Source organism: Acanthamoeba castellanii (genome assembly GCF_000313135.1).
Source record: "Acanthamoeba castellanii str. Neff unplaced genomic scaffold scf7180000084639, whole genome shotgun sequence".
NCBI classification, from domain to species: domain Eukaryota; phylum Discosea; order Longamoebia; family Acanthamoebidae; genus Acanthamoeba; species Acanthamoeba castellanii.
Window position 1 is genome coordinate 459544 of NW_004457431.1, and position 23721 is coordinate 483264.

The 23721-nt window shown below is 54.1% G+C and overlaps 10 protein-coding genes across 10 annotated transcripts; 5 read left to right on the plus strand and 5 right to left on the minus strand.

Moving 5' to 3' along the window:
• Positions 1 to 88: 88 nt before the first annotated feature.
• On the minus strand, positions 89 to 2218 carry ACA1_090220 (TBC domain containing protein; the record flags this gene model as incomplete). Its single annotated transcript, XM_004338689.1, has 11 exons — positions 89 to 289; positions 383 to 499; positions 571 to 768; positions 862 to 962; positions 1050 to 1166; positions 1251 to 1345; positions 1428 to 1531; positions 1637 to 1764; positions 1849 to 1957; positions 2061 to 2095; positions 2167 to 2218. 11 exons carry the CDS (start codon positions 2216 to 2218, stop codon positions 89 to 91), a joined length of 1257 nt encoding a protein of 418 aa, XP_004338737.1.
• A 322-nt stretch (positions 2219 to 2540) lies between these two features.
• Positions 2541 to 3839, plus strand: ACA1_090230 (Chromatin associated protein; the record flags this gene model as incomplete). The annotated part of the gene is made up of 7 exons (XM_004338690.1): positions 2541 to 2582; positions 2700 to 2843; positions 2922 to 2998; positions 3099 to 3178; positions 3261 to 3340; positions 3431 to 3541; positions 3642 to 3839. The coding sequence occupies 7 exons, from the start codon at positions 2541 to 2543 to the stop codon at positions 3837 to 3839; spliced, it is 732 nt and encodes a 243-aa protein (XP_004338738.1).
• Positions 3840 to 4747: 908 nt separating this feature from the next.
• On the minus strand, positions 4748 to 5597 carry ACA1_090240 (magnesiumdependent phosphatase-1, putative; the record flags this gene model as incomplete). The annotated part of the gene is made up of 4 exons (XM_004338691.1): positions 4748 to 4772; positions 4851 to 4941; positions 5002 to 5105; positions 5200 to 5597. The coding sequence occupies 4 exons, from the start codon at positions 5595 to 5597 to the stop codon at positions 4748 to 4750; spliced, it is 618 nt and encodes a 205-aa protein (XP_004338739.1).
• A 717-nt stretch (positions 5598 to 6314) lies between these two features.
• On the minus strand, positions 6315 to 7973 carry ACA1_090250 (RNA export 1, putative; the record flags this gene model as incomplete). Its single annotated transcript, XM_004338692.1, has 7 exons — positions 6315 to 6407; positions 6524 to 6664; positions 6750 to 6864; positions 7005 to 7129; positions 7271 to 7504; positions 7584 to 7760; positions 7851 to 7973. The coding sequence occupies 7 exons, from the start codon at positions 7971 to 7973 to the stop codon at positions 6315 to 6317; spliced, it is 1008 nt and encodes a 335-aa protein (XP_004338740.1).
• A 568-nt stretch (positions 7974 to 8541) lies between these two features.
• Positions 8542 to 11022, plus strand: ACA1_090260 (serine/threonine kinase; the record flags this gene model as incomplete). The annotated part of the gene is made up of 10 exons (XM_004338693.1): positions 8542 to 8689; positions 9069 to 9359; positions 9515 to 9659; positions 9759 to 9816; positions 9903 to 10025; positions 10153 to 10219; positions 10309 to 10437; positions 10537 to 10629; positions 10740 to 10759; positions 10906 to 11022. 10 exons carry the CDS (start codon positions 8542 to 8544, stop codon positions 11020 to 11022), a joined length of 1191 nt encoding a protein of 396 aa, XP_004338741.1.
• A 496-nt stretch (positions 11023 to 11518) lies between these two features.
• On the plus strand, positions 11519 to 12721 carry ACA1_090270 (uncharacterized protein; the record flags this gene model as incomplete). Its single annotated transcript, XM_004338694.1, has 1 exon — positions 11519 to 12721. One exon carries the CDS (start codon positions 11519 to 11521, stop codon positions 12719 to 12721), a length of 1203 nt encoding a protein of 400 aa, XP_004338742.1.
• A 184-nt stretch (positions 12722 to 12905) lies between these two features.
• Positions 12906 to 14726, minus strand: ACA1_090280 (uncharacterized protein; the record flags this gene model as incomplete). Its single annotated transcript, XM_004338695.1, has 7 exons — positions 12906 to 13066; positions 13195 to 13273; positions 13534 to 13764; positions 13930 to 14029; positions 14195 to 14322; positions 14397 to 14458; positions 14588 to 14726. 7 exons carry the CDS (start codon positions 14724 to 14726, stop codon positions 12906 to 12908), a joined length of 900 nt encoding a protein of 299 aa, XP_004338743.1.
• A 485-nt stretch (positions 14727 to 15211) lies between these two features.
• On the minus strand, positions 15212 to 16503 carry ACA1_090290 (uncharacterized protein; the record flags this gene model as incomplete). The annotated part of the gene is made up of 5 exons (XM_004338696.1): positions 15212 to 15308; positions 15390 to 15446; positions 15541 to 15646; positions 15718 to 15831; positions 15945 to 16503. The coding sequence occupies 5 exons, from the start codon at positions 16501 to 16503 to the stop codon at positions 15212 to 15214; spliced, it is 933 nt and encodes a 310-aa protein (XP_004338744.1).
• A 5304-nt stretch (positions 16504 to 21807) lies between these two features.
• Positions 21808 to 22233, plus strand: ACA1_090300 (uncharacterized protein; the record flags this gene model as incomplete). The annotated part of the gene is made up of 1 exon (XM_004338697.1): positions 21808 to 22233. One exon carries the CDS (start codon positions 21808 to 21810, stop codon positions 22231 to 22233), a length of 426 nt encoding a protein of 141 aa, XP_004338745.1.
• A 509-nt stretch (positions 22234 to 22742) lies between these two features.
• Positions 22743 to 23135, plus strand: ACA1_090310 (uncharacterized protein; the record flags this gene model as incomplete). The annotated part of the gene is made up of 2 exons (XM_004338698.1): positions 22743 to 22819; positions 22853 to 23135. The coding sequence occupies 2 exons, from the start codon at positions 22743 to 22745 to the stop codon at positions 23133 to 23135; spliced, it is 360 nt and encodes a 119-aa protein (XP_004338746.1).
• Between the last annotated feature and the right edge of the window lie 586 nt (positions 23136 to 23721).

Below are 23721 nucleotides of genomic sequence, written 5' to 3' on the forward strand. Positions count from 1 at the left end.
CGTGTGGCAAGAGAGGGCTTTGCATTGTTGTATGTACAGGATAGCAGGCGGATAAGCGGCAACGTAGTGGTCTCCGTAGAGGTCGATCTTAGCCGGCGCGGACGGCATCAAAGATGTTGGGGGGCAGAGGTCTCTTCGGCGGTCGGATCTCGGCATCGACCACCATCATTCTCGCCTTTAGTTCCTCGTCGCTTGCGCACCCAGTCCGCACAAGATACTTCTTGTACAGCCGCTCTGCTTCAATCAGCGCTTCGTTCGCATTCAGGTTTCCCGCCAACGAGTTCACGTGCTGGTTTCGAGCGCGCGCACACGAGGCGGTTAGACTTGAAAAAGCTCTGAAATTCAACGCGTTACGTCAACGCCATGGCGTCGGGAAGGATACCCGAAGCGTTTCGTCAAAGCCCATGTCGTGTACGATGATCTTCTTCTTCTCGGCCAGTAAGATAGCCGCCGCAATGAAGAGGTGGAAATAGTCGGACATGTGCCGCGACCACAGCGCCTGTTGGGTGCGAGGAAAAAAGAAGATCGTGTAAGGTTCGTGTCAGCTGAGGGTGATGAGAGGGCACGCACCTCCCAGATGGTCTGCGTTTCGGACAGGTCGAACTCGCGCTTGAAGAGGATAAGGAGCCAACGGAAGCAGAAAAACATGTTAAGGCTGTCGTGCTTGGCCATGTGATCGTAAAGCTGGCGGTCGAGCACGGAGAGGATCTCGCGAAGCTGCGCCAACTGCACTCGCATTCCCAGTTGTTCGCGTTCGAAGTTGTCCGCCTGGGCCGATGCAACGGGCACACGTCAGTGATCGGGAAACGCAACAGTGTGCGTCGATTGATGAGCGAACGATAAGCGGGGAGGAGTGCCTACCATGTTGTCCATTATGCCCTTGAAGCACCAGAACGAGTCCACTTCGTCTTCCATGATCATCATGGTGGGCGACAGAAGGTCGTTCATCCCCTGCACGTAGCCTGGAAAGAGGGGAGTACACGAGTTAGGTCGCTAGCTAAGCCGTGAAAAAGGCAGAGATTGGGAGGGGGGGCTGGTGTTGCCCGCACCGAGATCGAAGTTGAAGAAGGTGTATGTGACAAGAATGTCGTTGAGCTGTCTGAGGTTCGGCCCCGCCAGATCTTGAAAGAACGCCGTCGTTCTGTCCGTCCGCACCACGTCCTTGTCTGCGAGAGCGCGGCAGGGGGGGGGAGCAGCGTAAGTGGCTATTGCACGTACAACTCCCCTCGGAGCGAGGACGCAAGCCATACCGATGGCGTGCTTGCGCTCTCTGAAGATGGAGTGATGGCTTTCCTGCTCTGGCGTGATCGATTCCCACTGCGTTTTGTACATCCGGTACTCGACCCTGAGGTGCCAAGGGTGGGTGAGCTACGCTAAGTCGAGCAATTCCCAATTAAGAGATCTGGAGGAGTGATGGTTGTGCATACGCTTTGCTCTGCCTGATGATAAGCCGGTCCTCCTGGGTGGAATCGAAGGGATAGTACCGGAGCAAGTACTTCCACACCTCTCGACGGATCGACGGATCGACACCCTGAAGCACAAGCCATTTAAACGGCAGCAGCAACACATCGCCAGAAGCGTTAGCCAATGGGTGCATTCACAACATCCCCAACGCTCAAGGAGGATCAGGGTGTACCCCGTAGAAGATCTTCTTCCTGAGTTTGCGTTCGTTGGTGATCCTGCCGGTCTCGTCGAAGAAGGAGCGCCACTCTTGGGGCGAAAGGGGTGCCTTCCTCTCCCCGCGGGGAATGTCCACCTCTTCCTCTGCACAATCAATAATTAATAATGAATTAGACACAAGCGCTGAGAGGAAGCCGTAGTAACAGGAGAGAAGGTGGTAGGTAGTACCTTCAGCGTCCAGCTCTGAGCCGAGCACTTCAAAGTCGCCCAGACTTGTTGCTAGGGGCGAGTGGTCGGCAGCATCCGCGGGAGTGCCACCCGACAAGATCTCCTCCATCTGATGGCCGAAAAAGTAGAATAAATAAAAGATTGTGAATAAATAAAAGATTATGATGATAATGATAATGGCGATGAAAGGCATCGAGGCGGTAAAGACGCACGTCGGGCTCGACCCACAAATTGTCGCCATAGAATGCTGTGTGTGAAATATACATCAGTATCCAAAGGCCATAAAACGTCACGTAATGGGCGGCAGGAGGAGAGTACTTTGGCGAGTGGCCGTGCGCACGGCTTGGGTCACGGCAGCAAAGGCTTCCATCAGGCCAGGTTCGGGTGAATTCATCGATCGCGCAGTGTTGCGCAGCAAGTAGAATGCGGCAATGGTGAGAAGAACTTCTAGAAAGAGCAGATGTGATGCGATGCGCCACGCAAAGACCGCCGAATTGAATTTTTCTTCTTTCTTTTTCCCTCTGTCGGGCCTCTTCACATTTCCCTTATTTTCTTTCTACGCCGAAGGATCATCTGGCCAGAGAAGATGCCACTGGTGGTCATCTGTGGCATTCCCTGCAGCGGGAAGACCCATCATGCCCAGTTGCTGGAGAAACACTTCGTAGAGAGCGGCAAGAAGGTGCACCTGATCAATGAAGAATCCCTGCACATTACGAAGGCCGATGGCTATAAAGGTACGCCGCTCGGGGCTGATTCTTTGGCGCGGGAAGAAGAGATAGAAGGAGGTGGGTGATGTTGCACCACCAGGTGGTGCTTGATGCTGACCAAGCCAAGATAATTTTTCTGAGAAGAACCTGAGGGCGGGATTGAAGGCCGGGGTGGAGCGCTTTCTGTCGAAGGACTGCGTGGTCATTCTTGATTCTATGAACTACATCAAGGGCTACCGTTACGAGCTTTATTGCATCGCTCGTGCTCAGCGCACTCCCAATTGCGTGGTACCTACACACAACATCGCACTTGCTGCGTATGATTAATCGCCCGCCCACTCACTTTTTTTGGTCTTTTTCGAGAAGATCTGGTTCGACGTCCCTCTTGACACTGCGCTGGAGTGGAACGAAGGCCGAGGCGAAAAGCGGCTCGACCCCGTCCTGTATGTCTTCGCTTTCCTTCGTGGCGCTCGTCCCAATGCTACAAGAGAGTACGCTGGCTAACGCCATCGCGATGTGACCGCCATTCATCTCGCTCTACAGCCTCAAAGACCTGGCCAGCCGCTTTGAGGCACCCATAGAGAAGAACCGGTGGGACGCGCCCTTGTTCCGACTAGAGCAAGGTCGTTACCCCTCCCCCTCCCTAGCTTGTCATATATGCGGCTGCTGCTTGCCTGACTCTGCTGCTCCCCAACAATCAACCAGACCAAGAGCTTCCGCTGGATCGAATCAATGAAGCGCTCTTTGAACGACACCAGAAGCCACCAAACATCGCCACCCTTCCCGTACGCACCTTGCGACCGCAACACTTGGTCGTTATTTGTTTTGCTGCGTTTTTCTAACGATGCACTCCTTTCTCTATTGTGCCGCCATAGCAAGTGATCTCCGACACCAACTTCGTGTACGAGTTGGACAAGACCACACAGGAGATCATCGCCGCCATCCTGCAGGCCCAGACGCACGCAATGCTCGGGGATTGCATCCCCGTACCCAAGGCCGAGCAAAAGATATCCTTAATGCAACCTCCACCCCCTCCAATTCTTCTCCTACCTCTTTCTCTGCGCGTCTGTGCGTGTGCGTGCTCAGTGCCGTGTGACCTCCTGCTCCTTCTTTGTGGTTGGCTTCCTTGACTTGGCGGCGCACGTTCGGCTGGTGAAGAAGTTCAATCTCGCAGAGCTGCGACGAATGCAGCGCCAGTTCCTCAAGATCTCGCAAATGCACCCGCCGCGGGTGGAGCACATCGGCGACACCTTTGTGGAGTACCTCAATACCTCTCTGGCCTGACCGAGCTCGCACCTCCCCCAACAGTGAGACGCGCTCTGTCAAGGTACCACCAACCCACCCAACAGGAAGTCGGCACGTATGGGGGGGGGGATTATTTTTGCGCGTCGTTCCCATAATTGAAATTCGTGTGGTGGCCGCATAAAAATCCAAACGAGGCAGTGGGAAGGTTAGCCGTCCTTATGGCAGGGTGAAAGGATACACGCTGATGACCGTTTAGGGACGGGCGGGTATGTGCTGACACCCCAACTTCCAAGCACGTAGCTTGGCTTCATAGCCAAATTTTTGCAAGTGGCTGCCCCTCTTTGGGCGGCCCGCCCCACAGACACGACCAACCAAAGTATAATATTACAATAACCACCAACAACAACAACCAGGGAACACCATAAGAGAGAGTGGGATGATGAATGGTAAAAGGTTTGATGCTTGCTTGATCCTCCGCTTTCTACTCCTCTCTTTCGCTCTCCCTCCTCTATCGTTTGTTCAGCTCTTTAGGTCGGGGTGATACAGATGCATCACCTCGGTAAACCACTGGACATAGATTTTCTCTTTCTCTGGAGGATCGAGCATGCAAGTGAGAACGCATCTTACTCTGACCACTATTGAAGCTCTGTGCACATCCTCGTCACAAGAGTATGGGGTGCCTATGATTGTTGGCTGATTATTCCTTTGTGGTGTATCCTCTTCATTCAGGCGCACGAGTAAGGACCAGAAGCAGTCAAGAGGGAGAAGGAACCGTGCGAGGCGGCCCACGTGTTTTGGCCTTCAGCTTCCTGAACCACCCATCTTTCTCGCCTGTACAGTGAGCGCATGATTCATCGAACGGAAGAATAGAGTGTTTCGCTCGTGTGTGGCGTCCCGCGGGTCGATCCATTCCTGGTTCCTTCGGGACTGACTGTCAGGCATCTGCTCTACGTTCGGCATGTTGGTTCAGCCCTGCACAACGTGAAGGCGCGGTTAGAGCGACCTACAGCCGGATCGGATTGGCACAGACAGATTGGGGGGGGGGCGCACGTGCCTCGCAGAAAGTCGGCACAGGTGAGGCCGTTGTCAACAAGGACGGCGGTCACACCCATGGCGCCCACTTCCTTTACGTTCCTCCTTTCTGTGCAGCACGAAGAGTGAGTAGAGTGGTGAGTTGCGAGCGCGAGATTCCAATGCGTACCATCGTCGAAGAAGATCATATCTTCAAAGGCAAGTCGTGTTTGCTTTCGGATACGATTGAAGTGCGTGATCTTACTGCCTGGGAAGATCTGATGGTTCTGGAAGCTGCACGCATGCACACGGACCCAATACACTCGATCCTCAGCAAGGATAGCGTGCAAGTGGTGGTGTGGTGCGGTTTGAAGTGCAAAACAACAACCTATCCAGCATGCCCAGCGTGGTCAGGAGTTGCGTGGCGTGGTCCGGCGTCGGAGTGCGTGAGGCGACCGCCAGCGCCAACTCTTTTCCTCCTCCTCCTCCGAGCTCCTTCTGCAGAGCGAGGAGAGCCTGGAATATGGGGCGCACGTCGGGGTAGAGGCGAATGCCGGCACCGTGCTTGTCGAAGGCATCCGCGCCCGGACCGCCGCTGTGCCTCATCGTCTGCTTCCCCTTGCCGGTGTTTTCACCTGCCGCAGCCCCCTTGGTGGCGGGGGTGAAGGGCGGCAACTGGAACTCACAGTAGCAGCTCCACAAGGTGTAGTCCAGGTCGAACGCGATAAGGCGCGGGAGCTTCCCCTCCTCCCGCAGCCGCTCCAGCGTTTCACCCACCTTGTCCATGCCAGGGTCTCCTTTGGTTGGCCGTGGACTTTCTTCTTCTTTTTCTTGTGGTCGGGCCTTGAGGAAAGAGAGAAGGAAAAGCGGAACAGAAGGGCCAGCCGAAGAGCAAGGTCCACGTGCGCGGTGGCAGAGAGTGGTCAGCAGAAGAAGCCGGAAGGGGTTGTCACGCAAGATGGGTTGCTGCCCGAGCACCGAAGTGAATGAAGAAACAGAACGGCTCGTGAATCCGCGCGAGTCCGATAATGATGATCCCACCATGCCGAAGGAGTGGGTGGACAAGTACAAGACCTACCTCGATGCGAAGGATAGGAACAGCCGACAGTACGACTCTTCATCCTCAACGACATCGGCAGCAGGCTATCAACCGTCTCGAGCTCCTCATCAGCTCCCCTCGTCCTCCCCCTCCTCCTCCACGGCCAAGTTTGCTCTCGATCCCGACTTCAAAGCCAAATTCCAGAATTGGCAACCAAAGCCAGGGCATCACTCCTGATGGGGTGTGTTCCATTCGCCCCTCGTGTAAGGTGTGTAGATATATCATATTTCTTTATCAGATTTTAAAATATTTAAAACAAATAAATTAATCTTCTCTTGCGAATGGTGTTCTTGGAGGCAGCACATGCTCACGACAGCAACGGCTCTGAAAGATTTACACGTGATCTCTTCTTTTGTTTTGGTTCTTCTTCGCGCGCACCACATGGGCGTGGTGCCGCGGCCTTCTTACGACCTCGCACGGCCCTGAACTTCGGCAGGCTTGGTGGCGTGCAAAAGGATGTAGTTCTTGGACGTGGCCGGGTTGTAGTTGTCCGTTCCCTGGACGACCACGAGATAAAAGAGAGGGGGGGAGAGAGAGAGGACCGAAGAGAAAGAGAAGAACAGGCCATCAGTAGTCGTTACTTCACTCCTTTAAGAAGAAGACGACGACGTACCCTGCTCCAGTCGTAGGAGCACGCGTAGGCGAAGATGGAGCCATCAAAGTTGAAGCCCGTGCAGGAGATGGGCTGTGGCATCTTCTGGAACCTGTGGAGGCGCTGCTTCGAATCCTTGTCCCAGAAGTGGAACGTACCGTCCTGGAGGAGAAACATAAAAGAAGTGTGTCAGTTGTAGATGCCCGTAAGCGCTCTCAGTTCGCTTGAGCGACACGGGAGTACGCACAGAGCCGGCCGTGGAGAAAGTGCCGTAGCCAGGGTGGAAGGAAATGGCATTCACCGCGTAGATAGCATTGCTGTCACGTGCGGTGTCGCGGTGGCACTTGAAAGCAAAGTTCTTGCTGTTAAGAGACATATTGGGGGTGGGCCTTAGCTTAGAAGCAAGAGAAACGCGGTGTGTCGTCACACACCACGCACACGCACACACACGCACACGTCTCGTCGACGGGCTCATAAGAGAACCACTGCGGAAGCTACGTACCTGCTGTCAGCATCCTCGACGTGGTGGATGGCCACACGACCTTCGATCGAACCGAGAGCGAAGCCCTTTTTGTCGGGGAAGCAGGCCAAGCTTCGGCTTTGGTAGCGGAGAGGTGATTGGATTCGCTGCAGCATATGGAAGAAGAGGAGCCCGAAAAAGCTGTTAGCACTCTCCAAGTGGGTCTTCGAGTAGTAGCAGCAGCAGCAGCGGCTTGGTTTTTTAAAAGAAGGATCGCGCAAAGAGAATCAAGTAGCGCAAGCACGTACCTTGTACTCGACGGCAGGGTTGCTGAGATTGTAGATGAGCACATGACGCTCGGCAGTGGCAACAACGGCAAGAGGATAGGCCACGTCCATGCAATAGGCACGCTCGGGCAGGTTCACAGTGGCCGCGGGCGTGGGTGACCTTCCGTCCCAGTAGCGCAAGGTCTTGTCCCAGCTACCGGTACAGAGCATTTGGAGCTCGTCTATGTAGTGCGCGGTCTTGATCGGTGCGCCGTGCTGAAGGGTAAAGAAGAAGAAGAAGAAGAAACCGTTAACGCGCACGTGGTGTGCGCAGTGTGTGCGTGCGCGTGCGTACCTTGCCGATATCCACTGCCTGGCCAGTCTGGAGGGTCCAGCACTTGGCCACTCCGTCGCAGCCTCCTGTGAACACTCGCATGCCGTCCTTGCTCCACGTAGAGCACAGAACTGGCTGCTGATGCGACATGGACAACTTGGGCACGGCACCCTGGCCAGTAACCTCCCAGCAGCGCACCTGCAAGAAAATCGCATGTCAATACAAATTCAATCATTTACTGCCCTCCCTCCACACATTAGAAAGCGAATGAGAGAGATAAATGGATACCTGATTGTCCCACGAGGTGGCAACAAAGATGTTGGACTTGGGGCTCCAGCTGATGCTGGAAATCCCATCGGGGACAGTCCCAACGACGCTATCATTGTTTGGGTTTTCACCTCCACTCATCATTCTGGTTATTCGAAGTCGGGGACGACTCTTGACACGGCGTAGCAATACGATAATTGTTGTGTTGGCAGGGCCAAGGGAAGATCTGCCGCTACTCGCGCGCAATCCAATCTTTCACGAATGTTCTGGAAGCTCGTGCTTCAGGAAAAGGCTGGCATTAATATTCATTTTTCTTTTCCTTTTGTCCCTGCCGGTTGTTCCCGCCAAAATGGCGTTGTGTTCCGTTGGGGAGCGCAAGAAGAGGAAAGGGGGCCAAGAGGTGTTGAGGCTGGAGTAAGTGTGTTGAGTGAGCCAAGGTTATTTGTGTCCTGTGTGGCTATCATATAACGACAGAGGTACGGTTACGAGTTTCTCTCTCTTAAGTGTGCGGTGCACCTACCTGTTTGGCTGTAGGGATTGGAATTCGAATTTAATTTGACTTATCATATCTCAGATAATGGAGAGGAAGAGCCGCACGCCTCTATTCTCGCCCTCCTTGCGCAAGCTACCAAGGGCTCTCATGAAAGAGCCGCTCAGGGGCACCAGCAACGTTGGCGAAATCCTCGACGACAAAGCAAGGGTCAATCTCACCATGAACCCACTCTTTGGGCGCGGAACCCTCGCCAAGCAGTCGGCTGGGCGAGTGTACAACGTGGATAAGGAGAACATCACGAACGGCTCATCCTCCGCCGGCGATACCATCATTCGCGACCATCTGACCCCTCTCAAGAGTCCCTCCGGTACCACGCTGTGCTCTAGAGCCTCTCCACAGACATCTTTCTCACTTACTGTCCCCCCCCACCATCAAACTCCTTTCGTTCTCCTTCGCTAGATGATGCAGTTGAACTCATCGCACACCAAAAGGTACTAGAGTCTACCGTTCCTCCTGGTTCAACTCGAGTTGAGGTGGTCCCCACTCACACGCGATCACCCGCTGCGTGCCACGTGTAACCCACCACCACCACCACCAACAGCGTGGCATAGCAAGCAGCCCCTTTTCGCCGCTGGTGGCAAGCAGGCCGATTATTCCTCCCCTCACTCCCGCCGCCGCCGCCGACCGTCAGCCTTTCACTTTCACTGCAACACCATCGTTAAGCACGTTGCGAACGAGCTCGCCAGCGACCCGTGGCAGCGTCATCTACCGAACCGTCGGTGGTCGAGCCACGCTCACGCCGCGCAGACGAGGCTCGAAGATCATCACCACCAACCCCCTGCCGCACCTTCTCGAGAGTGTGAACCACCGGGAAAGGGCTTCCACATTGTCGTCGTCGTCGTCGGAGGACTCCACGCAACCATCGCCTTTGTCTTTTGCTGCCGGCTCGCGCATCCAAGGCCCGACTACGCCGCAGATCAAGCTCACCAAGAAGGAGCAACGCCAGCACAGAAAGAGCCTCAAAGTAATGAAGAAGGGTACGCGTGACCGTCACCACACCACTCGCGTGTTTTGAACATTCCCCCCCCCCCAAGACGCGTGGCCGAGCGCATTTTCTGCTGCTGCTGCTGAAGCTTCTCCTCTCCTACTTCTTACCGAATCCCTATCTTCTTATACATCACGACACCACCAGAATTGGAGCACGGAATTAGGAGCACTATATCGCAGCCGTACAACTTCGTACACCGGTTGCATGTCGAAGAGGATCTGACGTGGAAGGATCTTTCGGGCAAGGAGGCTCTTTCCAATCTGCAACTGGTCGAGAAGTTGGGGGAAGGGTGCGCTGACCAAATCCACAGCTTTCCAGTTACGCGAGCTCAACCGGTTCCTTCCAGAGAGAACTCAAACTTTTTCTTTCAAACGTCTTCGCGCTCCAGGTCTTACGGAGAGGTATACAAAGCGCGTGCGGTGACCGGAGCAATTCTTGTGGTCAAGGTACCACTGCTCGAGCAGCAGCAGCAGCACCCGGAGGTAAAGCTCTATGATCTCTCCCATTTTCTAATCATTTCTTACGCGTGTAGGTCATCAATATAAAGCTCGACAACGAGGAATCATTCCGCAAGGAAATAGACATCTTGCGTGAATGCAGCCACACCAACATTGTGCCGTACTACGGCAGCATCTACGAACAAGATTCGGTCTGGGTACGTTTCGTTAGCTACCCCGCTCTCACCATCTTATCGCTCTTCTACATGTTCAGTGCGTTTTTGCTGGCGCGGTGATGTTGTCGAGCCTCACTTGCAAGTTCTTGCTATTCTTCCTCGTTATTAGATACTGATGGAATACTGTGCGTTGGGCTCTCTGCGGGACCTGATCGACATCTCTCGTCCGCTCACTGGTGCACCACATACCTAACACTCCCTGAAGCCCCCCACCCCCAGAGCGGATCCTTACCTCTCGTGCTCATGTGTCATGACTCTCTTGCAGAATCCGAGGTGGCGGTGGTGTGCTTCCATACTCTGAAGGCACTCATCTATCTGCACTCGAGAAACATTATCCACAGGGATGTCAAGGCAGCCAACATTTTGTTGAATGACCAAGCTCAGGTCAAGATCGGTACGGCTCATTGTGGTCTCTCTGCTGCCGGTCGTGGCAACATACACTATAGTGTGCACCGCGCTAACCCTTCCTTTGGTGTGACGGTGATCTCTGCAGCCGATTTCGGCGTGAGCGAGCAGTTCTCGGGCCACGGTGCTGAATCTCGAACGTCAGATAAGGTGTTGGGCACACCGCTGTGGATGGCTCCAGGTACGATGCGTCTCGCGACGCCCCAGTGTAAGATCATAACTCAAAGGAAAAAACTGACGCATTTAAATACGTAGAAGTAGCCACGGCTTGCGCCTTATCGTCGTCGGCAGGCAAGTATGACTTCAAAGCGGTACCCGAGCCATCAGTCCCCCCTCCCCCTTTGATATATTCTGGCCCCACCGGACCTAAGCGCGGGCTCTCTGACAAGTGGAGCGCCCTTCTGAAACAAATCAGGATGTGTGGTCGCTCGGCATTACTGTTATCGAGATGGTGCAGGGAGCTCCTCCGTTCGCGGACATGAATCCCATGCGCGCAATGAGGTACTTCAATTTTAAGATCCCTCTACGCGTAGCCTTTCGATTTGTGCCCTTCCACGTGGAACCGCAGCGCTAAAGAGAGATGGCCACCCTTCTGTTTGCCTCTAGGATGGTTCCCATCCGTCCTCCGCCAACACTCGCCGAGCCGGAACAGTGGTCTCCGGAACTAAACGACTTCATTGGCCAGTGTCTCATCAAGGGTATATTTGCGAGCCTCCTCCGCGTCTCACGTCCTCACCCCTCCTCCCCGGACCCAACACTGACGTTAGGGCTGCGCGTAATCATCGCTCCCTTCCACACACACTGCAGATCCTAACGAACGTCCACGGGCTGTCGACCTCTTCATGCACCCATTCATCGAGCAAGTCTACTCGGCCAATTCGGAGGTGGTCCTCAAGTCGCTGATCGAGGAGTTCAAGGAAGCCAAGGAAGCACAGGCGAGCCAGGAGCAGGCAGAACTACTAGTATCGGCCAGCCAAGTTCGCGGCGATAGTTCTTCGGCGTCGCTATCTTCGTCGTCAGCCTCTTCCACTTCTTCCGGCCGGAAGGCTTCCGCAGCAGCAGCCGCAGCAATGCTGACCGCTGGCGAGTTTGTCGACCTTGCCTCGAGTGACACGATCATCGTACGACGGGACGGCGACGAGGGAGAAGACGAGGAGGGAGAGGAGGACAGGGCGTGGGGCACGATGGTGGTCAATGCCGAGGAAGAGGCCGACGGCCAATTCAGGAGGATGTTTGCGCCTCAGAAGGAGGCTGCCGAGGCGGCGACTGCGGCTGCGGAGAAGAGGGAGAAAGAGGACGTCCAGAAGGCGGAGAGGAAGGCCAATAAGAAGAAGGAAAAGAGAAAGAAGCGCGCGAACGACACCGCCGCGAGCAAGAAGCGCAAGAGCGTGGAGGAGGACGGTCTGCCACGCAGAGAGCAGGCAGCAGCCGTGCACGAGGCGCTGGAAGCCGACGCCGAGGAAGAAGAATGGGAGAAGCCGATCTCCTCGGACGGCGACCTCCTCCGACACTCCTTCGTCGACGCGTTCGATGTCGAGACACAGGACGCCATCTCGGAAGCGCCCACCAAGAAGCAAAAGAAGACGAAAAAGACGAAGTCGGCGGCGACTACAGCGAGGAGCAAGGGACTGAAGAAGTTGAGGAAGGAACAGAGGAAGGAGCAAGCGAGAGAGAGCGAGCTATGGCGAAAGGAAGAAGAGGCGGAGAGAGCAACGGAGCGACAGCAAGCCATGCTGGAGGAGAGCCTGGCCCTGGACAAGCAGCTCGCGCAGATCGACGCCATTCTCGATTCCATCCGCGGCGCAGCCAACGACCAGTCAGCTCCTTCGCTGGACGAAGGAGATCTTCGGAGCAGCAGCGTGGCCTCCACCCCGATGAAGATGAGCGTCTACCTATCGCCGAGGCGGAAATCGAAGATCGAGGTGCGCATGGAAAAGATGCGCAGCGAGCTGCTGGCGCAGCGCAAGGCGGTGCCCGTGCCCTTCGTCAGCGCACACCCAGCATCCCCGGCGCCATCTCTCGCTTCATCCATCTCTTCGTCGGCCACGGTGGCGCCGGTGCTGACAACAACTACGTTGACGTCGCTGGTGGACCAGCCGCACCGTCTGGCAACCTCAGCTCCGCCAGCTCTGATTCGAAGAGAGCGAGGTCAGAAGCGTTATGCACACGAGGCCTCCGCAGCCTCCACTGCCACCAGGAAGAAGCAACCCAAGGCGAAGAGGCCCAGGCTAGAGGGCACAGAACTGTGCCAAGGTGATCACCGGGAGGAGTGACGCACCCTGCTGACGTTGTCTTATGTAACTCAAGTGCTGCATATAGAACAAACAATATCATTTTGCATCATACAGAGTAGCCATTTTTGTTGGAACATGTGTCACAAACTCTCTGAGGACAAAAAGAATGCCCAGGTGTGCATCTTCACGCAGTAACGCTAGCAACGTTGTGTGTGTTGTTGAATTACAGGGCTGTGCAGTTGTAGACGGCCGGAGCAGCGAGGGGGAAAAGGTCTCCACTAAGGTAGGCGGCGAAGTTGGCCTGGAAATACGACCAGCTGGTGACTTGACGAACGGCGGGAACGCAATCGGGGGCTGACTTGTAGTGAGGAATGCGAGCGAGATCTGCGTGGATGAACGAAGACAGGGCCGTATCAGTAATGGCTCATGATTTACGACAAGGCAAGTCAGGAAGAGATCCGACGTAGGAGGTAAGCAAGAAAACGAAAGAGGCGGGAGTTACTGACCAGCACGAACGGACGCGGGGAAGTCCCTCCAGCTGTCGACCTTGTTTCCGTGGGATGAGTAGATGAGGTATCCAGGAGCATTTCCCTATTTAGATATAAGGAAGGTGAGAATCGGAATTTATGGCGTGAATGTCCCACAGGGTGGGAGACGATCGACCGAAAGGAAGGAACATAGGACATCCTCCCATAGGATGGGAGGACGATCGATCGAAAGGAAGGAACGAAATAAACAGCGAGGAGCGGAGGAAAGCAACCAGAGGAAGAGCGGACGACAGGAATGGAGTATTGGAAAGGAAGACGAGCGACGAGATGAGGAAGCGAAAGGAGGAGGGAGGTAAGGCGTACCTGCTTCATCCAAGGCAACCAAGGGCCGTTACGAGTCCAGGAGACGAGGGTGGAGGTGACAGTCTTGGTGAGCGGGAAACGGACCTCGCCAGTGCGGGAGATGAACTTGAACCACTCGCCGGCCTGATAGAAGGGCTGAGGAGAGTAGGGAGCCATTCTGGGGTCGAAAGAGAGCGCGTTCGGGTAGTAGAGAGGGACGTCAAGAGGCAACAACGTGTTGGTGTCGAGTTTCTGCACGATGGATGGATAATCAGCGTGATGAGCGTCGATGAAATGAAAGCAGCGATCGCACAAAGCAAAACAGAAACATAAACGCACAGATGGAGATGAGAAAGAAGGGACACCAATGAGGGAACTGAGGGAAGAAGGAGAGGCGCAAACAGGAGAAAGACGTACCAAAGCGGGATAGGTTGATCCGAGAGCAAAATTCTGGATGACAGGGTCGTTGGCGACGTGAACGACGGGCACAGTCTCGTTGGTCCACGGGTTGGTCCACCTGTGCGATGCGTGAATGATAAAATCAGCGACCAAAGAGGGCAAAGCTGCGGAAGTTGCATTCTAAAGGAGAAGCGAAAGGAGGCAGGCGCCAACGGAGGAAGATGGACGGAAGCGGAGAACGGCAGGGGAAAGAGGAAAGGCGGAGGAAATTTGGCCACGGTACCTGTTGACGATCTGATCAGTAACAGGGTCGACATAGTAGAGAAGCTCTCGGCCGGCGAGGGTGTAGGAGCCATCGGAGCGCTTGAAGCATCGGGCGATGTTGAGTCCGATCGTCTTGAAGAGTACGACCTGAAGTGATGGAAAAGGAAAAGAAGTCAGATGCCAATGAAAATCAAATAAGTTAACATGACTAACTGACGTACGTTCGGCTGTTGGGTCGGGAAGGCGGTCACGGTACCATTGAAGAAGAACACGGTCTCATCAGCTGAGGGTTAATTTTCAGTAAAGTCAGTGAACGTTTCAAATAAACGAACGGAATAATTATTTACTTTAATTAATCATGAACCACGCTGAGGGCAAGTAAGAGTTATGGAAGTAAACGCAGAGTACTTACATTGGTGGAGGGAGCATCGAATCTTGACCAGTTCCTGAAGGTTGATGGTGGTGTCCTCAGCTCCATAATCCACTCCGCTCACGCAAGCAAAGAAGAAGACAGAAAGGAGAACAAAGAGAAGGGCTCGTGCGCTGTTCATGCCGGGCTTGGTGTACAAAAAGTTAAGGCGATCAACGAGAGGACCGCCTTTTTAATAGGTGAGTTCCTCTTGTTGGCGTGTGGCATGAGGATACAGGGTGAGGATTGGCATTGGTGGGACATCCCCAACCAATAAGATCCAGAGGCAACCGAAACGCCCATTGGCTCTCACAAATGGCGCAGTGCCACCATTGGTCGCTGGTTGCCCTGCATCCAGATCAGCGTAACAGGATCAGCGTAACGCGGCAAGCCTTAAATAAAGAAGAACTAGTTCTGTGGCAGACTTCGCTGAGACTCCTCATTTTTTCTTTACTCACAGCACAACCTCAGCAAACCTCGGCTGGATGCTGGGTACCGCCAAAGCCCAGGAGAGCGACGCACCTCTCCTCTCCTCTCCACCCACCACCAGTGGCGCAGACTGCACTATTCCGACACCTATTGGAGGCATGCTCTACCGACCTCTACCCGCTCTTCTGTTCTTTAGGGTCAGAGCTTCTTCCTCAGCAGCGCGAGTACATCTCGCTGCTCATAGTAGGGCTTGTTGACGACGTCATACCACTCTGTAATCGCCGAGTAGTGAGCCCTGCGTTTGGTACGCAAGACAGCGTGAGCAGGGTGACCTCAGAGCAGCCCAGGAGGCAGGGGGGAAGGGGTGGATACACACCGCTGCCAGTCATGGACCATCACCAGAGAGTCGCTGGAGATGTAGCCAAGGGCCTTCCTTGCACACGCAACACGCGCCCTGGCAGGTTGCGTGCCGCAGTGTCGGAGTTAAAAAAACATGGTTCAACGAGGAAAAGGAGTTGAGCGCGAACCTGCCGTCGATGAACACCGCGTCGAAGTGAGAAATGCCGAGTGTGTCGATTGTGTCCACATAGTCTCTGAACTGCTCGTAGGTGCCATCACCCTCGGGCGTGCTGCCTGAAGTGACACAGACGTCACACGTCAGGTTTAGGCCTTGGAATTCGGGGGGGGGTGCACACACGGCGTACCAAAGCTTTGCCAGGCAACAGGAGAGCAAATGAGGTTGACGTTGGTGACATTCTTGGCTTGGAGCTGCTCGCGCAGGCTCTTGCACCACGCCTCGTTGTGCTCGATCGTAGTTACTATAACCGGAGAGAATCAAGAAGAAGCCTTGTAACGCACGTGCAAGCGGTTGGCCATGCGGTTGTGTGCGGTGTGGCGTGTGCGGTGAGCGCGGTGGTGCGTGTACGCGTACCATTGGGCACAAGGCGGGAGGAGCACAGGGTGGAGCCACCGCCGCCCCACTCGATGTACTGCTGGACCTTCCGGCTGGTGAGGCCGCGCACGAACGTCTTCTTGTCGACGTCCGACAGCCACATGGCCTCGCATTCTGGCGGCATCGCCACGTCGTCATCGCCCTCCGCGTTTTTACCGCCCACCTTCTCGCCCTTGAAGGCTACCACCGTCGTGGGCAAAGGTTTCTTTTCCTTTTCCTTCTTCTCTTCTTGATCGTTGGCCTTCTGCACCAGCTGGGCCACGGCTTCGCGCAGACGCTGGTCGGCATTGCTCTTGTCATGGATGTCCTTCTCGAGGGCGGCCACGCTATCAGCCAGGTCGGCCAATTTCTGTAGCAAATGCTCCGTCGCAGGTCCACACGGCGCGGCGGAGGCCAAGGCGTGGGAGAGCGAAGATGAGGGGTTTGTTGAAGAGGAGGAAGAAAAGGAGCTGGCCAGCATGAGGTAGAGGACCAGGGCCAGGGTCGCCAGTCCGAACACCACGACTCGCCCGCGAACGAGCCCGGCCGACGCCAGCATGTTGTTGTTGATTTGGTGTCGCAAGAGAAAAAAGTTGTGGACGAGTGTTGAGGCAAGCTATGGTAGGAGGACGCCGGAGGCTGGAGCAACATCGAGGAAAAGAAGCAAAGGTCGACCAATCACAACATGATCATATCTTGAACCAACTCCGACCATTAACGGAGTTCGTTGTTATTTCTTTTCGTTTTCATTTCATTTTTTTTTCTGCACTCGCCACAGCAGCTCTTTTCCGGCAAGCGAGTTGTTTACTGAGATGGCGCGGGGCCTGCCTGGTGGACAGCTGGCCACCAGTACCTACATGCCTACGCCTTAGCATGGCCACAAGCACTTGTGTGTCCACAACTCTTGACGCTGGCTGGTGTTTGGCTTGGCAGGAGCCAAGGTCATGCTGCTGGACCATGGGGCTGCCCACCTGGAGTGTAACACAAGCCTCAACACAGTCACCCTTCACACCACATCATGCCAGGCTTGGAGTTCCCAACCAGCAGCACCATGATCTCCAGACTCATAGAAATGTTTGTGGTGGTTGAGATACCACTCTATGCTGTTGTTATACACAATTCAACACACTTTCTACTGTCAGTGATGCCTGACTTATTCTGAACTGTTACAGGGTCCTGTAATTTGCTCAAAGTGGTGGGAAAAAAATGATGCAAAAAGTGTTGCCACAAAGGCAGAAAAATGCATTTATGTGCATGGTGAAAAAGTCAGCTGTGTGCTGTGTCAGGTCAACGCACCATCAGGTCAACTCAGCACCTGATGGTGGCCAGGGGTGGGGGACTCTCTGCTGTGGAGAGTGGTGCAGAGCAAGGTTGCCAGCCACCCAAACTGGTTAGCTCAGGCTGTGGCAGAAAGCCTGAACTGCTTGAAGAGCTTGGTATGAGAGGTGAAATGGCAACAAAATAAGGATGAACCACACAGGCATAGGAGAATGATGGTCAAGCTGCTGTCAAGGATGAAAAAAGGATGCTAGCAGAGGAAATGGGTGAGACATGGGGTGGTAGCACCCTGAATTGAAATCTAAATCAACAGTATTCATGCCAGAAGGCAATGTTTGAGGACCCCAGGGAACAGAGACTGGCCAACTGCTTACTCTGTGACAACAGTGATAAATTTCAGACATTTATTTGTTATTGTTTGGAATTTATTTATCCTGGAGATGTGGTGATCAGGGACAACTGTTCCTTTCATCAGCAGGGTGAAAGCAGTGGGATGGCCCAATGGCTTATCACAGCTAAGCCTGCTCCACAGTACAAACTTTTACCCAAGTACTCCCCTGAATTGAGCCCTGCAGAGAAGGTGTTCAGTTTTCTGAAATCACATCTCTGCCCATCTTTCAATGTATGTGATGATTTATTAGCTTCCATCATCACCATTCTTCTTCCATTATCACCATTTTTGAAAAGATCACCCTACCCATGATGATTGGTTGGTATGAATCATGTGGATGGTTGCAATAAAACAATTTATTACATCTCAATCTTCCTCTTCCTCTTCACCATCACTCCCATTACATTCACCTCTTCTTTTGCTGCAATACTTGCTTCTGCTTCACATCTTTCCAGTTCTTTCCAGTTAGACAAAGGAGGTGCATTTGTCAGCTGGAGTGCAGCAGTGCTTTGCAGAGAAGAGGAGTTGGTGGCAGTGCTTGTGACACTGTTTCTATGCTGTTGTATACAATAGGCACCCACAGGGTGTCACAGCTCTGAAAGAACAGGAATATCACAAGACAAGAATGCTAACCTGCACTGTTGTCTACTACCAAGTGTTCACAAAAAAGGGTCAGTGACTCTTTTTCACTAACTATCTGGCAGCATGTACAGATTGTCAGGGCTGTAACACCAGTATCTGCTGGTATCCACTTGCACACAGCATCTTTCAGAGCACACATATGGGGTGCAATGGCCACCACCTTTGGTTGGTGCTATCATAAAGTTGAAGACCTAAGTTCAGCAGTGGCTTGGGCCATTGCTGGCTTCAGGACACTAGCCAACAACACTGCACCAGGCAAGCCAGGCGTCCCTTGGCGGCGGCCATTGACACCCAGTGCAGACACCTGCTGCCAGATCCACAGTGGCTCAACCACTGTTGTCACACTCTGGCAGCCTGTCTGACATGCGCCAGGGTTAGTGCTGGTCACCATTGGGCAATGGTGGTATCTGAACCATCCAACCTGCCAGGTTGCAGGAGATGGGGCCAGCAAAGAGCAATCAACCAGCCCATGGTGAGAAGAGGACACCATGCATGTAATGGCATAACATACAAGGACACCATAAAGTGCGCATGGACTGGTGTCACAGTTGTGGTGAGGCAATATCCCTGCACAGCATGGATGTGTGGGTAGAGGCACCACCCATCAGTTGTTGGGGTACGACGCCGCATACACTTTCGTCCCCATCATAGATCTACTTGATTGCTATCTCCTCCTTATGTTGGTATTCCTTCAGCAATGAAGGTGCCATCCATCTGCCATGATCCAACAACACTACTACCTGGGACCGTCCTGGATATGGATTGAACTGGCTGAGTTTTCAGGTCTTCGCCCTCTTCAGTAGGTCACACCTCAAGATTGCCCATTTGTCTCAAATCCAGTATGCATACTTGTCCTTTATGTCATTTCTGCCTTGTTATGCCTGGTAGACCACCTGATATGCCAGACCACTCACCCACCACCTTAGTGGTGTAGCAAGGCCCACACCACGCCCAACAGCCTATATCGTTGGTAGTGGTGGTCGCCTCTCACACCTCTGCAGGCCCCTCCAATGATGGCATCTGCATACATCCTCTTTTCTGCGGTTCTGGGCAATGCTGCCACATGGCGGTTGCCTCTGCTCCCTCCACATGGGCGCGCACAGGGGCTCTTCGTCAAGCGCCGTACACACGCGGATTGTCTGGCCGCCTGGGAGCAGCAACGTCTTATTCCACTTGTCGTTGGGGCAGTATACCCCAGGAGGTCTTTTTTTCAAGGACCGGGGACCGGCGGCACCCCATTGGCGCTCAACGAATGCAGTCCTGTCATTCATGCACACAAAAACTTGAAGACTATATTCTGCTGACATGGTGCCACATCACATGTCACTTGACGACGCGTGCATTACTTCCAGCAGACCGGCCCTCCTGGCCCTTCATGCACCAAGTACCTGTTCATAAATAAATGGGTTGGATTATCCCTACAACACGACCACATGCACACACACCACCACACACACCGCACACCAGGTACACTCACCTCATCCACTGCACGCATATCACTGCGCATGCTCACGCACATGCACTGGCACACACATTGCCACATTTCTGGGTGTGGACTTGTACTGCAACTAAGGCATGTAGTGTTTGGTGGTTACAGTCGATGGCCATTGCTTCCTCAGATTCCGCATGTGCCAGTGCCTCTACGTCCTGGATTGTGGGCAGTGACTTGACAGGAATGGCAAGGTTGTTCTTTCCCCTTGCTCTTCCCCCATATTTGAGCACCTGTACAACAAGCCAAGAGAAAGAAAATGGCACAAGCTTGATCGCTCCAAAGGGCCATGGAATTCAGGTTGTGCACAGTTTAGTGTCCAAATCCAGCTCAAATCCTTGTCCCATATAAAGCCTGGTTTTGTGCCTTCCTGGTTCAGGCGCAAGAGGCACTGTAGCTTTGAGTGCAATGTTCTTCCCCTGATGCCCTCTTGAAGGTTGGGGCCGTGGCGGAAGTGCGGGCTGGCTGAGCAGAAAGTGTCTCTCCTGAGTGCCTCCCCCAAGTTGGGAGTGGTATGGGTGGTGTGGAGCCATTCAAAGAGACACCAGCCATGTGATCGTGGGTGGTCAGGCCCACAGTTCATAGACACCACTATGTCAATGGGTGGGAGCGCTCGGAGTGTTTGCTTGTGGAGGAGAAGCGGCCCAGATCCAATAGCAAGTGCAGCAAAGTGTGCAGGGTTGAACCGCCGCTACCCAGAAGCGCACGCGCGATCTCTCTCTCTCTCTCTCTCTCTCTCGCTGCAAGCCCAGTGGCCAGCAGAAAGTCTGCCAAGTCCACCACAAGCTGCACCCAACTGGCGGCAGGTCCATCCCGGAGGCACGTCTGTGGTGTCTCCTGGACGCTGGTCACCGCAGAGAGTCAACATTGGCTGTGGTGACGTGCACCCATGTACTCAAAGGAAAGGTGGGGCATTGGACCCCGCTGGCGAGCGGCTGCCCAGCATTAGCTTGAACAGGACGGGATCAAGATATCGCAGGACTTCTTGTCGTCCGTATTGCCAACAGTGTTCCTTTTTCTCTCTTTTCCTTTCAGCCCAAGCAGTTGTTCGACCTCTCTCACCCCCCCCCTCTGGTGGCAGTCCCTTTTAGGTGGCTGGATGACTTGTCAACACCGGCGACCCAAGGGTGTACCCCTCGGGCATGACTGGCGCCAGTTATGAGCCTGGTTGTAAAGAGCAAGCACAGTCCTCAGCAGGTGAGGCTCGCGGGCTTGGATGGTGTCCCTGGCAATACGGCGATAGGGGAGCTGGCCTAGCATTAGAGTACACGGAGAAGGACAGTGCGTCGGTGTGGTGGCCTGGCGATCTCCTTCGAGATTGATAGGCGGACGACACCTCCAGTTGGCGAAAAACCGTTCAGCATGTAGAGAACGCTTTGCACGGCCTGCAAGTCGCAAAGTCTTGCGAGGAGTCCAGACATCGTTGTCGCCCCGCGATCTGTGGGCGTACATACGACGAGGGGCCGTAGGGTGTTTATTGGGGGAAAAGCTGGGCCAAGACCTTGTTGTTGCCCGTCTGTGGATGATGACATGGTGCCAGGGCTTCTTCTCCCTGTGGATGACCACCACAAGCGTTCCCTAATCTTTTCCGTATTATACACGTTGTCCCGCTTGCACATCTTCCACCAGGCCACGGCCAGGATGATCTGGCTGATGACCCTGCCGACGTAATCGCCATCGCCACCTGCCTTCAGTGCTTCATAGAGACGGCCATTGTGTCTGGCTCCAAGGTCTAGCCTGTGGCGCCCGCAGCTTCCGCCTGCTGGAGCAGGCAGTCGGGAGGTCATTGTTGAAGTGGATGAGAGGATATCGGCGGCATGGTGGGCTGGTCAGACTTAAGTTAAAGGAGGTACCGGAGAAATGTGGGGTGGTTTCAGGGGATAAAGTAGCCAACAAGAAAAATTGCCTGTCAGGAATAGGATTCTATTCTCCCAGCAGTGTTGGTGGTTCAGGGTTCAGTGAAGTCCACCCCCCCCCAGCCCGCCACACATATAAAAGGCCACCACCCGGACAGTTCCACCACCACCACCCACCACCGACCACCACCACCAACAACACCACCAATGGCCACCCAACTGCCCCTCACCGCCAGGAAGAGCCTCAAGGATGCCGAGCCCCAGAACGCCGAAGCCATCAAGAAGCTGGAGGCTGCCACCGGCACCACTGGCTGGACCTTCGAGGCCGACGGTGCGGCCATCCACGAGGCTCTGAAGAACGACGGCAATCTCATCGGCAGGGTCATCAACCAGACCCTGGCCGGCCTGGTGGACAACATCATCAAGCTGTGCAAGAAGGATGAGATGTACAAGGAGGCCTTCGTTGAAAAGATCACGGCCAAGAAGATCAAGTTCGTCGTCACCAGCGAGGGTCCTGCCTACTGCCCCGGCGAGACCTCCTTCCCCGAGGGAGTCCTCTTGGTGACCATCCACAACGAGAAGCCCTGGGTCAACGTCAACCAGACCGGCAACAAGATCGAGTCCCAACTCTAAGTCCGCCTTTCCCTTCTTGCCTTCAGCACAATGTGCAGCAGATTTTCAGGTGTTAAGTTCAAAATAGGCCAATAAATCCTGACACCCCTTTACCATGGGCCTCGTTGAGATCGCCACCGTAGTGAATATCCATGCCCACCATGTTCGTGGCCGACATCATCTGGTGCTTTGTCCCAGCGATGCTCCGTAAGATGCCACCGCGTATTTTGACTAATAATATTCGCTTTGTTCTTATTGGTCAAAGACTATGATAAAAGACAAACCTGGAAGCAGGCCTTGTTTTCTTTGTCTTTTTATCATTGCTGGCCACCATCACTACCACTACCACCATCTGCACATGGAAAGACAAAACAGTTCCAAGACCGTTGACGCCGCCGCGTGCAGTCCTCTCCATGTAAATGATATTCTCAACGTCCACGTTGGTAGAACCATCCACTTTGTGATCGACCCTCCTGAAGGAACCAGGCTCCAAGCTCTCCGAGGTTTTCTTGACCAAGGACCTGAGCACGATGCCCGAATGGGCCACCATCACGTATGGAGAGTACTTCCTCGATTGCCATCCGTTGGCCTTCCATTACATCCTCAAGTACCTGCTGGGTGATGGATGCGAGTAGGACAGCGCCGGCACGCTGTACCATCGCATCAGGAATATGGCCGTCATGATGGGGCTCGATTCCCTCATCACAATCCTTGACAATATGCGCAAGGAGAAGGAGGCCGAGAGCGAACACCTGAGTGAGGAGGAGAAAAGGCAGAACTGTGCTGACATACGGTTGGATATGGAGCGACAACTCTTGACCATCTCTACCGGTTCAGAGGACAAGGTGGTGGAATGGGTGGAGCAAATGTACATGAACCAGCGTGATATGGTAGATGCCTGGAACCGCGGCATGCGCGGATAGTTTGTTTTGTCTGTTTTGTTTGTACTTTTTTTAATGACAACATATAACTACAGTGCACACACTCATGCGCACATAAAAAACCAGAGTCCAGTCTAGTAAAGTTTCTCTCTCATTGGGCTTTTTATTTTATTCTTCCTTGCCTGCATGAAGTCAAAGGAAGGGCAAGGCTGGTGAGCAATGGGAAGGCCTTGCTTTCACACTCAGTCTCGCCCTACCGTGGGGAAGAGCAAGGGTATCCCATCCTGGCGGTGGGAGAAACTGCGAAGGAGACCGCAGAGGGGCACAACAACACGCATGTTGCTCAACTTCTAACGAACAGGTTAACCGCCCAGCCAATCCTGTCGTGGCGCGCTCTTGCATTTGAGGGCGCAAACAAGAGCTCTTATGGCTATGGCGTCTTCCAGGCTGTACGGGAATTCGGTCCCACGACGCGACTTTGATTAATCGACAGACGGGTACCCTAAGAAGTCCGTTGCCTTGCCACCGCACCATCAACACCAAACGACAGCTACCGCCTGTCTTTCCATGCCCGAGCCGCCACTATCGTCGCCGTCTCGGCTTCCCCTAACGTACGCTCACGCCGTTG